General features: G+C 36.6%; 1 protein-coding gene across 3 annotated transcripts in view; it reads left to right on the plus strand.

Moving 5' to 3' along the window:
• LOC146139304 (myosin-10-like) overlaps positions 1 to 15,229 on the plus strand; it is a 52,931-nt gene that overhangs the window by 33,208 nt on the left and 4,494 nt on the right. For 2 of the 3 annotated variants that reach the window (XM_083392379.1, XM_083392380.1), the window contains 21 exons: positions 317 to 485; positions 1,053 to 1,161; positions 1,715 to 1,986; positions 2,218 to 2,458; positions 2,986 to 3,192; positions 3,531 to 3,659; positions 3,865 to 3,969; positions 4,470 to 4,669; positions 5,197 to 5,409; positions 6,255 to 6,399; positions 6,881 to 7,087; positions 7,371 to 7,475; positions 7,938 to 8,090; positions 8,695 to 8,829; positions 9,313 to 9,555; positions 10,183 to 10,258; positions 10,858 to 11,078; positions 11,968 to 12,129; positions 12,625 to 12,842; positions 13,561 to 13,678; positions 14,165 to 14,379. In XM_083392379.1, the coding sequence (XP_083248505.1) occupies positions 317 to 485; positions 1,053 to 1,161; positions 1,715 to 1,986; positions 2,218 to 2,458; positions 2,986 to 3,192; positions 3,531 to 3,659; positions 3,865 to 3,969; positions 4,470 to 4,669; positions 5,197 to 5,409; positions 6,255 to 6,399; positions 6,881 to 7,087; positions 7,371 to 7,475; positions 7,938 to 8,090; positions 8,695 to 8,829; positions 9,313 to 9,555; positions 10,183 to 10,258; positions 10,858 to 11,078; positions 11,968 to 12,129; positions 12,625 to 12,842; positions 13,561 to 13,678; positions 14,165 to 14,379 (3,643 nt within the window). Of the gene's footprint in view, positions 1 to 316; positions 486 to 1,052; positions 1,162 to 1,714; positions 1,987 to 2,217; positions 2,459 to 2,985; positions 3,193 to 3,530; positions 3,660 to 3,864; positions 3,970 to 4,469; positions 4,670 to 5,196; positions 5,410 to 6,254; positions 6,400 to 6,880; positions 7,088 to 7,370; positions 7,476 to 7,937; positions 8,091 to 8,694; positions 8,830 to 9,312; positions 9,556 to 10,182; positions 10,259 to 10,857; positions 11,419 to 11,967; positions 12,130 to 12,624; positions 12,843 to 13,560; positions 13,679 to 14,164; positions 14,380 to 15,229 lie in introns of those variants that run through there. The other variant, XM_083392381.1, reaches the window with a different exon arrangement.

Here is a 15,229-nt window from a genome sequence, read left to right on the forward strand (position 1 = left end):
TTAGGGCGCGGTTTGTATTTGAATGGCAAAAATAGCTGCAATTTTTATTCAATTAAATTTGAACTTTGCAATCATGAAGTTAAAGGATTAGAAATTATTCGATTTTTCAAGGCGGTAAAATTGTTGAAACACGTATTTTCCTCGTTTTTTTTTCGCTAAATAACTACCGGCTAATATTATACTTATGTGGTTATATCTAAGCTTGGCCTTTTAAAAAATGAAAAAAAAAGTTTTCTTTCAAAATAATCCCAAACTCAAAATTCCCAATTTAAAAGCACTCCTCTCAACTAACTCTCAATTCCTCCACTCTCTCTAGTGTCGAAGGTGGTCGGTATGGAGCAACTTGCAGCCGTGGGAGGCGAGAGCAAGTTTAGCTCGTCTTACAAGACTAAGAAGGGAATGTTCCGAACAGTGGGAGCTCTTTACAAGGATCAGCTGCAGAAGCTCATGACAACCTTGAGGAACACCAACCCCAACTTCGTCCGGTGAGTTTGACTCTAGATTAGTGGTTCCCAGTGTTGTAAAAAAGTAATTTTGAAAAAGCGTAAGTCGAGTTAAGTGTATTGTAAAATAACTTAAGTTCAAGCCAAGTCTACTGTGATACGGCCAGCGGTACTGGACTTGATTTATTTACCATACTTCAAAATGTTGCTTCCAGTCTGTGGCGTTTAACATAATTTGTCGCAAATTTTGTCCAGTAGGCAAAAACGCTCATAACCAAATTGCCTAAGTCATTTTTTACACATTTTCAGAGTATTTGCTTCAGTCACATAGAAAAAGTGATCAGGTCGTTTTCCATGCGCTTGTGCAAAAAAATGACTTTGGTACTTTTAGGCACTTTGGTTATGAGCGTAACGAAAAAAAAATTGTCTCCAGTAGGTCTGATGACAGCAGCTAATTCTGCTTGGGTTCTCGCTAGTGGGGCGAGTTGGTGTCAATTAGCCATCGCCCTGAGCGAAATTGCGCTTGTATTGGCGAGCGGGAGAGTCCAAAAAATCCCAAACCCGACAGTACAACCTCTGCGTGCATTAACACATTAATTCGTCTTCCAGTTGCATTATTCCGAACTACGAGAAGCGTCCTGGCAAGATCGTGGCTCAGCTTGTGTTGGAACAACTTCGTTGCAACGGAGTGTTGGAGGGAATCAGGATCTGCAGACAGGTGCGGTAAACCAATAAATACAAGATTTCACAAGAAAATCCGTTCTATGAAAATCCGTATGGTTTTCTATACTCGGTCTAGCCGACTAATTGTACAAATTACACAAAACAAATTTATAAAACGTTAAAAAACTGTAGATTTCTTGAAAATTGTGCGAGTGCAAAAATAATAATTACAATGTTACCAGTTTATTTTCTTCAAGAAAAAAACTAAAAAAATGCAAAAAAATTAAATTTACGCCGTAATTGTCCCTTCGAATATTGTTTTTAACCTCTAAAAAATAGAAAATGGCAGTTTATAGATGCATGCAATATTTAAAAAAAATGAACAAAACACGGAAAAAAATAATTTAGACCGTCAGTCTCTCTGCGAAAATTAATTTTAACCTCTTAAGAAACAGTAAAAATGAAAAATAGTAAAAAATAAAAAAAAATAAAACAGTAAAAAATAAATAAAATAAAATAAAAATAAGAAACAGTAAAATAAGAAAAATATATATTTAAAAAAAAAATCTCTTAGTTTTTTATGTGTACAATATTTTTCTTGTCTCCAGGGATTCCCGAACCGCGTTCCCTTCCAAGAGTTCCGTCAGCGCTACGAGATCCTGACTCCCAACGTCCTCCCCAAGGACATCATGGACGGGAAGAAGGCAGTCATCAAGATGATCCATGCCCTGGACCTCGACGAGAACCTCTACAGGATCGGACAGAGCAAGATCTTCTTCCGAGGAGGAGTACTCGCTCATCTTGAGGAGGAGAGAGACCTCAAGCTCACCGACATCATCATCCAGTTCCAGGCATCCTGCAGAGGTTATCTGGCCAGGAGGTGGGACATCTTCTTGATTAAGACGTTTCAATACGATCTTGAATCATCTTCAGTAAAAATATCTGTTGAAGTTAAACAAATATTGCCAAACCTCCCCAAAAAATTATTTAAAATCCTTTAAATATTATTTCCAGTGAAAAAAAATCCAGTAAAATTAAATAAATATTTTTAAACCAAAATATATATCTATGTATTTGAAATTCTTAAAAATTGTCTTCTTTTTCTTCCCAGGAACTTCTCCAAACGCAAGGACCAGCTCCGTGCGATCCGTGTCATCCAGAGGAACGGACTCGCTTACCTCAAATTGAGGAACTGGCCGTGGTGGAGGCTCTTCACCAAGGTCAAGCCGCTCCTCCAGGTCACAAGACAGGAGGAGGACCTGGACGCAAAAGTCCGGGAGCTCAAGGCAGTACAGGAGAAGAAAGATGCTCTCGAGAAGGATCTTCAGGAAATCGAGAAGAAATTTGCACAGGTACACTTAAAAGTGGCCATTTTAAAGCGCTGTAGAAAACAAACTTTTTTTCAAAAATGCATATATAAATTATCCAAAAAAAAAACATTTCTGGTCGAAAATGTTTAAATATAATATATTTAAATATGTGCCTCCTTCAGTTAATGTGACTGAGAAGTAATTCAAGCACCATTTATAAAAGGTGCAACGCAATTGTATTCATTCTAAATTTCTATATTAGGAGCATTAATTAGCACCTTCAGATGTTTAACTGTGTATACTTGACCCTTTTGGCTTTGCAATTCATTATAAAGCTACATTTCTAAATATAGTTTGAGAAATGCTGTTTTACAAAAAAAACATACTGGAAATATTAGACTCTTGAGGAAAAGAGCACATGATAACAAGATAAATAAGTTTGTTCAGGTGTTGTCAAAAACAAAATAGAGGTATCTATAACAAGAGATGAATGAGTGTTGCGTTACTTTATTAAACAGATTTCTATCAACATAAACAGAGAATTACTTACAAAAAATACTTTTTGATAGACTCTCGAGGAGAAGAACATGTTGAGTGAACAGCTCCAGTCCGAACAAGAGATCTGGGCCGAGACTGAAGAGATGCGAGGAAGACTCGCCGCAAAGAAGACCGAGCTAGAGGAAATCCTCCGCGATCTGGAGGTCCGACTTGACGAGGAGGAAGAAAGGAACCAGAACCTCAACATTGAGAAGAAGAAGATGCAGAACAATGTTAAGGTAGGCACTAGGCGGCGAGGTAGATATTTTAATAGGGGTAAATGGTGTTGAATTTGATATTTTTACAATAAAAACCTTTATGAAAAAAAACGACTTTTATCAAGGTTAAAAATCGGAAATAACATAGGACAAAACCTAACAAAATCTATAGGACAAAACCTAACAAATTGTTTTGCACTTCCGAACAACATCAGATTTATACTCCCAACCATCGGCTTTAAAAGTAAAAACAACTACCAGTATAAGTAAAAACACCTTATGCTACAACCAACCGGTTAAACTGCATAAACATTCTCTTTCACTCCCATTATGATAAACCCTCATTGTTCTGCTCCTAGGATTTGGAGGAGCAACTTGATGAGGAAGAAGCTGCTCGACAGCGCCTCCATCTGGAGAAGATGGCTCTGGATGCTAAATGCAAGAAGATGGATGAAGAGCTGAACGCAAAGGAGGATGCTCATGCCAAGGTGGGTAACTCCAACATCCGCAGTTTGATGAAGATATTCGTTGAAAATAAATCTAGTTTTAGTTTTAAAAGAATCTGTCGTTTAAAGAATCTGTCGAGCCAAAAGGGGCGCTAGGACAAAAAAGGTTGCGAAACACTGTATTAATTACCACATCTTAATTATATGTAAAATCTCCTGTAACATGTGTCTGCTTATTTTCAACCAGCTTCAACGTGATCGCAAAGCACTTGACGAGAGAGTTGGCGAACTTGAAGGAATGCTCGGGGACGAAGAAGAAAAAGCAAAGATGTTGTCCAAGATGAAGAACAAGGTACAACGATAATCAGTGTATCAACAAACGTCCCAGCCAACCGCTTTGCAAAACAACCTTACTAATATAGCAAAGTTCAAGTCTAGTTATTTTTAACAAATTATAAGTTCTGGGTTACTTACCCCATTCAAGTTTCATTGACCTAAAAATTTAACCTATTTTTATTAAATAAATTGTTTTACTTCCGAAGCTTATTTTACATGGCAACCACCAAAAATTTAGTTTTGCGTGTAAGAATTACATTAAATACCCAAATTGTTCTCTTGTTTTAGTTAGCTAGATAAAAATATGTTCAATAAGAACACTTGTTTTTTTCCTACTTAAGTCCTTAAAGACTTTAATTTCAAACCGTTTGTTTATAATCAGTTAGATGAAAAATCCTTCCAATGTCCATCCTTACTCTTTGTATTTCGTCGGGCCCCAATGAATAGACTCTTATAGCCTCTCTGACCAATTCAAAATGAAAATGTCATTTTAAACCTCTTCTTCTTCTTCTTTAGCACGAGGCGGTCATCTCTGATCTAGAGGAGCGTCTCAAGAAGGAGGAGAAGCATCGTCAGGAGCTTGAGAAGATCAGGAGGCAGCTTGAAGCGGAGATCGCTGAACTCCGGGATCAGATCGCCGACCTTCAGATGCAAGTCGAGGAGCTGAGATCACAGAATCAGAGGAAAGATGAGGAACTTGCAGCTCTCCAGGAAAAGTGAGGACATTGTTTTAGTTGTTTGACACATTTTTTTTTTTGAAAAACGTCCTTGAAAAATCAGGTAGAAAGGGTCAGATTTGCCAAAACGCACAATTAAACAATATGTACACCGTTGTTACTGACGTCATAATGACGAAGATTTGAAAGTAAACAAACATTAAATAGCAAGATGCGAATTGCTTAGTGGAGTTTCCTTGTGTGTTTTTTTTATATTTAAATGTAGCTATAACTATCTTGGCTTTAAAATAAACAGCTATTATTTATTATCAAAAAAAGGTTTTTATTATATTGTTAATTTATTTTAAAGGGGACTTTTATAATTAAAGAACTTTCTTGATAAACTTCTGATAAACTTGTTTTAAAAAAAAATTATTAATTAAAATTTAACGAAAGCTGATTTTAGTGGATCGAAATGTCAGCCTGCTAGCTTCTAACTGTACTTTCCTTCTGATAAACTCTTTGTTCCTCTTGACAAACTGTTTGTTCCTATAAACAAATCTAACAAATCTTCTTCCTCCTTTCAGATTGGACAAGGAGATGAACGCTCGCGCCCTTCTTAACAAGGGACTCCGCGACCTCCAGAACTCGCACACCGAGCTGCAGGAAGACTTGGACCAGGAGCGCGCGCAGAGGAACAAGGCCGAGAAGCAAAAGAGGGACCTCAGCGAAGAACTTGAGGCACTCAAGACCGAGCTGGAGGACTCGCTCGACACAACCAACGCTCAACAGGAACTTAAGTAAGTTGCTGAAAACTCTGTTGAAAAATGAATTGAACTTGGGAATGGTTAGAGAAACTTAAAACGAAATTATTTTTTTTAATTTTTTTAAACCATTATTTTCTTTGATTTTGTTATTTTACATGCTTATTAAGGTTTATTTTTTTAATCACTTTGAAGTTCAACAGGAACTCAAGTAAATAGATTAAAAACAAAAAAGTTGTGAAGGTAGAAGAAAATTTGGAACGTAGAAAAGGCGAAATATGAAACTCGTTTTTTTATTGCTTTTATAAACTATTTTTTTGAATTGTTTTGTTTTATTTTGTGATTTTCCTGCGTATTAATGTAAAGTTTTCTCTTTTTGAAACTCTATCAGTCTACCAATGCTCAACAAGAACTCAAGTAAAATTACAAAAAATGCTAAAAAATTAGGAGCGTAGAAAAGGTTAGAGAAACTTAAAATGTAGACTACTGTTTTTTATAACCAGAATTTACTTGATTTTCTCCTACCAAATCAACTAATGCTTTATTTTGTATTTTTCGAAACACTTCCAATTTTGAATAGAAACTTGGGCTTAAGTTTAATGCAATCCCGAAGGGCGCGCAATATTTATCCTCAACAATTTGAGGATAAAAACATCGCAAATTATGACCGATATTCCTATATGAATTTAGTATCGGATCGGCACCGATACCAAAGTATCGGACGAATACCGATACTACCACCTGGTATCGGGCATCGGCTTCGATCCGACAATACCGGACATCCCTACGTTGCGACTACAACCCTTTGATTACAATCGCAGCATCCTGATTCACTTATTATTACGTCACAGCTCCATTCACTCTTTATTATTACGTCACAGATCGCAGCGCGAGCGCGAACTGGAGAACCTGAAGCGCACCCTGGAGACGGAGTCGCACTCGTTCGACACTCAACTGCAGCAGATGAGACAAAAGCACACCGCGCAAGTCGAACAATACCAAGATGAACTGGACGGGCTTAAGAGGGTAAGGCGTTGATTTTAACGTTGTTTTTTTTTTTGATTAAAAAAAATTGTATTTTTGCTGTTTTTTTTTGTAGGTGTATCGAATGACACTAAATGCTTGTAAATGTTTTTTGAAATAATTTTTTAAACAAAATCGTTCCACACCCAAAAAATATTCCCCAACAAGGTTACTCCGAAATGCAAGTTATTTGGCGAATTTTTAACAAGGACTAAAGCGCAGCGAACAAAAACTATTAAAAAAAAAAAAAAAAAATAGAAAAACAAATAAATAAATCTACACTTTGACACCGACGTCGTAGAACAATTATTATTTACCGACGTCAAGGTATTTCGTGATTTTAACAAAAAAGAAATGAAGCGCAAAGAACAAAAACTTTTTAAAATCATAATAAAAAAGTAAAAAAATCTACACTTTGACACCGACGTAGAACAATTATAAAAAACAAGCTTGCCCCAAATCTAATTCCTCCTTTTCTGAGCAGAACAAAGCGGGTCTTGAGAAGTCCAAGCACACTGTGGAGTCAGAGAACCAGGAGATGCAGGAAGAGTTGAGGTTGATCACACAAGCGAAGAACGACAGCGAGACGAAGAGACGCAAGCAGGAAGCACAGATCCAGGAGATGAGCGCTAAGCTTCAGGACACTGAGAGAAGCCGAAACGACCTCAACGACAAGTACAACAAAACATGCGTGAGTTGGAAAGAGCATTTTCTGTTCTTGGGGGTATTCATATACTGATTGTTACTTAATTTTTAAAAGTCTTTCAATGTTTTTTAATTCACTTGCATTTCTGCTTTATTGTTTTTGAATTTTATTTAGAACACGTCGAGCGATTGAATTTTAGTCTTTAAAAACTGTCAAAGTTTTTGAATATCTTTATATTTCTTCATAAAATTAAAACTTATAAAATTCTATGTGCAAAATGTCATCCAAGGCCCACAAATCACTTGTTTTAACCACTTTTTGATCACAGGTTGAGCTGGAACAGTTCGCTCAAAACTTGGAGCAGGTCGAATCTCAATTGAATCGTGCTCAACGTGAGGCATCTCAACTCGACTCACAACTTAAGGATGCTCAGGTAAGTTGAACGTCTAGAACCTTAAATATGCTGTTACTATAACCCTGTGTATCTTACACCGGGAGACTTAAACAGCAGAAACCTAATCAGCCAATGAAAAGGAGGTACATTTGACTGCATACTTCGGTTGGTTTAGCTAAAAAATCTCCCAATTGTCCGACTTATTCCTTTGGTCTATTGGCCCCGGTGTACTTTGATATAGTTTATTGCTGAACAAAAAACGACTTTAGAAGGCCTTAGATCACAGTTGTACATGTGTGTGTATGTTTTAATGTATTAGGATACCGTTTATGTTTGCTTAATTACCAATGGCGTGAATCCGATGTATTACGTTTCGCAGCAAACTCAGCTCACTATCGAACATACCAAAACCCATCATTAACTCCCATTGTCCACTTATCAACTCCCATTATTCGCTTACCAAATCCCATTGTTCGCTCACAAACTCCAATTGTTCTTTAGAGCCAAGGTCAAGAGGAGACCCAGGCTAAACTGAAGCTTGCCAACCGCATCCGCGCTCTCGACTCGGAGAAGGCATCCCTGGAGGAGCAGCTTGAGGAAGAAGAAGACGCCAAGAAGATCATCGAGAAGCAGCTCCACACTGCCAACCATGCTGTAAGTCTGGTTTCCATTGATTGTTTCACCAGTTGTCACCGTTACAGTTTCGTTTGGATACCATCTTGTATCGAAAATAACTGTTGCTGCTGAATTCAAAAAGCGAAAAGATTGCATTGAATTTAAAGGTTTTATGGATTTTAGTTGAGTTCTATAAAAACTTTTCCTTGTTTATATCCTTAGAAAAAAATAAATTAAAAAAGGCGCCTTAGTTCAAGATACTGTGTGCTCCCTGCAATTCTCAAAACTTTACCAATTTGTAACATAGAACATTCAGCCATATTTTAAAAATTTGTCTTGGATTTAATTGAACGATGAAAGTAAATAGCTGGACTTTTTTACAGATTTGACTGATTTAATATATATTTTCTGTTCATGTGAGACATTATTCGTATATGTACCTGTATTTTTATTAATCAGTCTTAAACTGTATATTCGACTAATTCAAAGTAAGAATATATTTTTTACGATTATTTTCTGCTTGAGATTCCTTACCAAAAATATTATTAACTCTCAAAAAGCATTTATTTCCAAAAAACACGAAATTTCAGTTTTAGAAATAAATATATACAAACCTCCTCTAACAATTATTCTTCTTCTTCAGCTGCAAGATCTTCGCAAGAAGATGGAACAGGATGGTGAGGCGATCGACATGCTGGAGGAATCAAAGAAGAGGGTCGCAAGAGATCTGGAAGACAAGACCACTCAGCTGGAAGAAAAGTGCGCCATCGTTGACAAGGTGAGAACTTAAAATAAAATCGAGCGATTTTTAGAGTTTTGAATGTTTTTTTTTATGTAAAAATCGCCATCGAAGTAAGTCGCTAACTTTTATTATTACTAGGAGAATAATGAAGGTATTTACAAGAAAAGTTACAGTAAAAACAGAAAGAATAAAATAGCGCACAGATGTGTAAAACGTGGTGAGTTATACAATTCAAATAACAAAAAACTCAAACATCCTAATTTCCATCAGCTTGCTCGACAAGACCAATAATGTAAAGATAAAAACGCCTTTAAGAAATTAAAAAAAGCAAAAAAAAAAAAGATCTTCCTTTTCGTTAGTTAGCCTGCTAAAAACACCTTTGTCCTTGAGGAAATTCAAAAGGCGAAAAAAACTTAAACATCTTTATTTTCGTTCATCAGCTTGGCCAGACCAACAATGTTAAGCTAAAACAAATTAAGCGAAAAAACACATCTTAACATCTCCGTATTTCTTCACCAGCTGGACAAGACCAACAAGCGACTCCAAGCCGAGGTTGATGACTTGACAGTGGAGGCAGATCACAACCGATCGATCATCACACAACTCGAGAAGAAGCAGCGTCAGTTCGACAAAGCACTCAACGACGAACGAATGGTGTCGGCCAAGTACGCCGAAGAGAGGGACCAAGCCGAACGCGAGGCCCGCGAAAAAGAGACCAAGGCTATCTCGATCAGCCACGAATGCGATGAAATGAAGGACAGGGTGAGTGTTTTGTATTTTTGTGTATTGACTTAGAAAACTGTGAGGCTTAACTTTGTGAATTCGGTCTGATTTTGTTCGAAGGACAAAGCATAAGATTCAAGATTTAATTTATTTATGTGCATCTTTGCGAACATTAAAGTCATCGAAAAATATGGCAATTGCGTTTAGATTATGGTAAAAACTAAAAAAAAAAAAAAATTATACTGGAAAAATTTACATAAAAATCCCGCAAATGGACACTGTAGAAAAAAGAAGACTTTTTCCGCGATTTATGTCAACTAATATTCTATCGTGAATTCTCAGTCTTTAGCAGTTAGTGACATGAAATACACTGACTGGTAAATTTTCTCCACAGATGTTGAAATGACTTTTTAATCGACTGTCTGTTTCTTTACAACACGATACGCCACTTGATATTAGCTCGAAAGAATGCCTAATATTAGACTTTTATCGTCAACAGGTTTTAATTTTGTTCAGAAACTTGGTTGTTAAAAGTATTTAACACCTTTTTGTGTTTAAAACTGTAAAAAAACTCACTCGACGGTGCCAAGGCAAATAGACGTTGTGTAGAGTTAAAAAACTTATGTAATCATAAATTGACGACATTGCAACAACTTTTATGTTTAGATTGACGAGCTTGAGCGCGTTCGTCGCACACAACAAGCTGAACTGGACGAACTTGTCAGCTCCAAAGACGCTACTGGTAAGTTGGATAGCTAGTATATTGGTCGTAGGTTTTAAAACACTCATGTGCTTACCTTTGTCCTTTAAAGTCATTTTGAATCTATAACAGTGAAATTGTTTAATGGACTAGTGCGTCTACCACCTCAAATTGGCATGTTCTCTTTAAAGGTTAACTGTTTTTACGTTTTTGTAATGAAAATGTGGCGAATGTGTAAAATAAATTACGTTAGTTGAAGGCATGAGTGAACTAATGAATGTTAAATCATTAAGATTTCCGTAAGTTAGTTTTAGACAATGATCATCTTCAAAGTTGCTATTTTCGTATAAATTTCGTGATCAAATAGAATGAACAACATTCTAGGGAATCTAGGCAGAATAACGTAACGACCAGCTTAATGAAATGGCATTTTTCAAACTTAAAATTTTCAAATTTTAAGTCTAATTTTTCAAATTCAAGATGCATTTATTAAAATATAAATTTCGTAAAAAAAAAAAAAATTTTGCTGACATAACCTCATAGCCATAGCGTTTGAATGCGTATCTTTCAAACTTTACAATCCCATTTTTCAAACACTCGCTTATCACTCCTCCCTTTCTCCCACTCCTCCCGACCAATAGGAAAGAGCGCTCACGAGCTAGAGAGGAGCAAGCGTCTCCTGGAGAGCCAAGTGGAGGAGATGCGAACTCAGCTGGAGGAGCTTGAAGATGAGCTGCAGGTCACTGAAGACGCCAAGCTCCGACTCGAGGTCAACCTCCAAGCTGCCAAGGCCAACTTCGACCGGGAACTTCAGGCAAAGGAGGAGCAAGCTGAAGAAAAGAGAAGAAGCATTCTCAAGCAGGTGGGGATAGGGTTTGAAACGAGTTTTAGTGCTCTGAATCCGAGCTCGACATACTTTTAGTAACTCCAGAAGCAAGAACAACATCAACGGATTTAAGTGCTGCGCATCAAAAACTTGTAGCTACTTCAGCCTTAAGAATTCTAACCCGACCCATCACCTACACCTAGCCCTTTTTAATTTGCTAACTTTCCGCTGCAGTGTTCTACAGAACGTTTATAATTGTCTTCTGAGGAGAGTTCTCAAGCGGGGATAAGGGACCGAAATCAATGAAGTTTAATTCGAAAATTGCCCCCTTTTTACCCTGAAAACCTCTTTTAATTCGGCTTAAATGTATATCAAAGCCTACACAGAGTTGGGTGGTATTCCTACTACACTAGTCTGCTCCCTCAAAAATTATTTAAGTTTATCGCAGGCCTTGCTAGTTGACAGTTTTAAACAAACAGAGCGTTTCTGGTTGGCTTCTAGGGTAGTTTTAAGCTCGTAACATTTTTATTTCGATAAATCGAAGGTAATGTCAAACGCTTGTCTGTGAATTATAAACAAACCAAGCAGCCAATTGAAAACTTTCTTGATTTCGACCAAAACAACCGACTGGCGTTCTAGTCACGAATTGTGGCGGGAGGAAGACTTATTATCCATTCATACACAAGAATCGTAATAATGATTGCATAGAAATAAAAAAACAGAACTTTTAAAGCCAGACTTTTTTCGACGACACCTACGCGTTAAGTAAAGAAATTTCAACCTAAATTTTGCACCCAACTTAAGTTTTAAGTTTGCCATTAACATCCCTCCAGATCAAGGAAGTAAAGCCTTAAAATACGTATATAGGTGAGTATATAGGCATTACGTAACAAAGCGCTAACAATGGCTCCCGTTGCTCCTCCAGTTGCGCGAGATGGAATTGGAGCTTGAGGAAGAGAGGAAGCAGAGATCCTCCGCTCTTGCTGCCAAGAAGAAGGTCGAGATGGATTACAACGACCTTGAGAGTCACATTGATGCTGCGGAGAAGGCCAAGGAAGACGCCGTGAAACAACTCAAGAAGGCTCAGGTTTGTGCTGCTCTGTTTGACTGTGTTTTTTTTTTGAGACTTTATAAAGGCAAGGAGTCATACCAGTAGTTATAGCGATTTGTATTAATAAACTAAATAGATTTTCGGACAAATGTTTAGCCTTTTTGTTTTACTGAATTTTTACGTTTATTGTCAACGTTTTTCCAGTTTTACTGAAGAATTTACGTTTTTGTTTTTATTTGTTATTGTGATGCGGGCAATTGGTCAAAAGTTTCTTTTTTGTGTTTACTGATCTATATTTTTGAATAAATATTCGTTTGAAGCGTTCACAGCTGTTTTAATTAAAAATAATGCTGAAAATTAAAAAAACCTAGAAAGTAGCTGAATCCCTAAAAATGAAACATCCGCATATTGTAATCTCTATCCAATTATCTGGTTTCACTTTAAAGCTTTACAAAAATGTTTTTTTTTTAACAAATCCTTGCCCTAACACCACCCGACGTCACAATAACCCGATTCTTACGTCACGCGCAGGCCCAGATCAAGGATTACAACCGCGACGTGAGCGACCTGCGCCAGTCACGTGACGAGCTGGTGATTACGTCACGAGAGAGCGAGAAGAAGGCGAAGAACTTGGAGGCGGAACTGATGCAGCTGCAGGACGACCTGAGCACCTCCGAGAGGCAGCGGAAGACCTGCGAAGCGGAGAGAGATGATTTGCAGGAGGAACTGTCCGGAGGACTCAAGGATAAGTGAGTCCGGGAAGACTTTTATTGTTTTTGAAAATCGTTAATTTATTTGTGCACATGCGCTTAAATAAGTTAAACGCGTTTTGCCGTACAATTAGAAGAAACATCTTAAAAAAAAACGAGTTATTTTATTCTGTTCTTAAAACAATATATTTTTTGTGTTTACAGTTTATCAAAAATTATAAACAAATAAACTCATTTGAATGACAGTAGGTCGTCCATTTTATTTTCAAGTCCAAAATAAAATGATTTGCTGGCTCATGAATCAAATGATTTAAAAACAAAACTAGCTCCTCTGTAATTATATTTATTATCCAACTAGGGGCTACTTTTAGATTAGTATTATGCCTGGTAGCGACAGTTTATTTATCAAATGATTTATCTTGACTTATCTGACCCCTGAACCGTATGAATTATATAATCAAAAAATTAAAAAATGTTTTTAATAAATATAATATTAAGTAACAGCTTATTTAAAAAAAATTATAGCTGGTAGCAACAGTTTTTATCAAATGATTTAATAAAAAAAAATAGCTCGCTTTATCAAATGATTCATCTTGGGTTGTCTGATTCCCAAACCGAATAATTTGTATAATCAAAAATTGAAAAAAAAATTGATAACTAATGTAATAATAAGTAGCAATATATTTTAACATTGATAATATGCCTGTTAGCAGCATTTTATATATCGAATTATCAATCTTTTTTCTTTCCCCACCAGAGCGGCTCAGCAGGACGAGAGACGTCGAATGGAGCTCAACCTCAACGAGATGGAAGAAGAGAAAGAGGAGCTTGAATCCACTCTCGAGCTCATGGATGAAAAGATCAGGAAGATTCAGGTAACTTTGAGTAATGAAGAGCAAAGTGGATTTTCTGGGCTGCTTATAAAATAATTTCATTCAAAAAGTACAAATTTGTCATAAAAAATACCTTAAAATTGCCGTTTTTTTCGTAACAATTACTACCCACGTGCCATAACGAACTAAAATTTATTATCTATTTATTTGTTTCTTATCTAATTATATAGTTTTTACGGCTTATTGGATCTTAGTGTATAATTTAAAGTAGAATGTTTTTCCAAAACAAAGGAAGTCAATGCAAAACGCGTTGTCATCTCGCTAAGTGTATTTAGACTCGATTTAACTTAGTATTACCACATAAGTACGGCCAGAAACAACAGGTTTCTTAAATCAACTTGTAGTATGACGTAATCTCTGAAAACCTCACGTCCACCCTAGTCCACGCAAACCAACATTTTATTCAGGATTCCGCGTTAAAAAAAGTTTAACAACCCCCTAAATTTTAACCTCTATCTTCGTTTTTAGGCTCAAAACGAGCAGTACCAGAACGAGTTGGCAGTCGAGCGTTCGAGCAACCAGAAGCACGAGCAGCACAAGATGTCGCTGGAGAGGCAGAACAAGGACTTGAAGCTGAAGTTGTCTGAGATGGAACAAACGATCAGCACCAAGCAGAAGCACGCCATCGCCGCACTCGAGTCCAAGATGAACAGCATGGATGAACAACTGGAACAGGAGTCCAGGTCGGTGGAGTGATTTCTTGCTGGAAAACGTTGATAAAATGTAGAGCAATTCAGCCCTGACGCTAATAAAAGGTGTATTATTTCGCCAGCAAATGCATTGTCAGTATATCTTAATTAAAATGAACTTCATTAGCTGATACGAATTGCTAGCTTTGCTAGGGTATTCCTCTGTGACTGATCAGGAATTTAGGTCGACGTTTATCTTGCAATCTTATATAGTTATAGATATATATTTCGCTAGCAAAGACATCGTTAGTTTTTCTTAATTGAAATGAAAATCATTGTCTGACCTGAATTGCTAGATTATTCTGATGTTGCTGATCAGGAATTAAGGTCGCCATTTATTTTGTAATCTTAAAAGTATATATAATATTTATATATATAATATTTCGCCAGCAAAGGCATCGTCAATATATCTTAATTTAAATGAAAATCAATGTCTGACCTAATTTTGCCAGCTTTGCTAGAGTATTTTGCTGTTACTGATCAGGAATTAAGGTCGATTTTATCTTGCAAGGGTCAAGGTGATTTCCATTATCACATATTCAGTGCAACATTGAACGAAATGTTTTTAAACAAGATATATTCCCGCTCTTGCAAGTAAATGACGACATTGACTTTAAAGCGAATTTTCTTAGGACTTTTCTGATCTAGTCAAGGCCAGTATTTTTATAGGATGATATAGTTTTCTTAACATTTTATAGAATGACTGACTTAGATTAGGAGAGAAAGTAAAAAAACAAAACAATATTATTAACATTCAAAATAGTTGGCTTTGTAATAATTAATAGATTCCAGGGTTCAAGCAAATCAAAAATAAGCACGCTCCTAAGTAACAAGCACAAATCGT

This window comes from Ascidiella aspersa, chromosome 6 (genome assembly GCF_963924565.1).
Source record: "Ascidiella aspersa chromosome 6, kaAscAspe10.2, whole genome shotgun sequence".
Classification (NCBI taxonomy): domain Eukaryota; kingdom Metazoa; phylum Chordata; class Ascidiacea; order Phlebobranchia; family Ascidiidae; genus Ascidiella; species Ascidiella aspersa.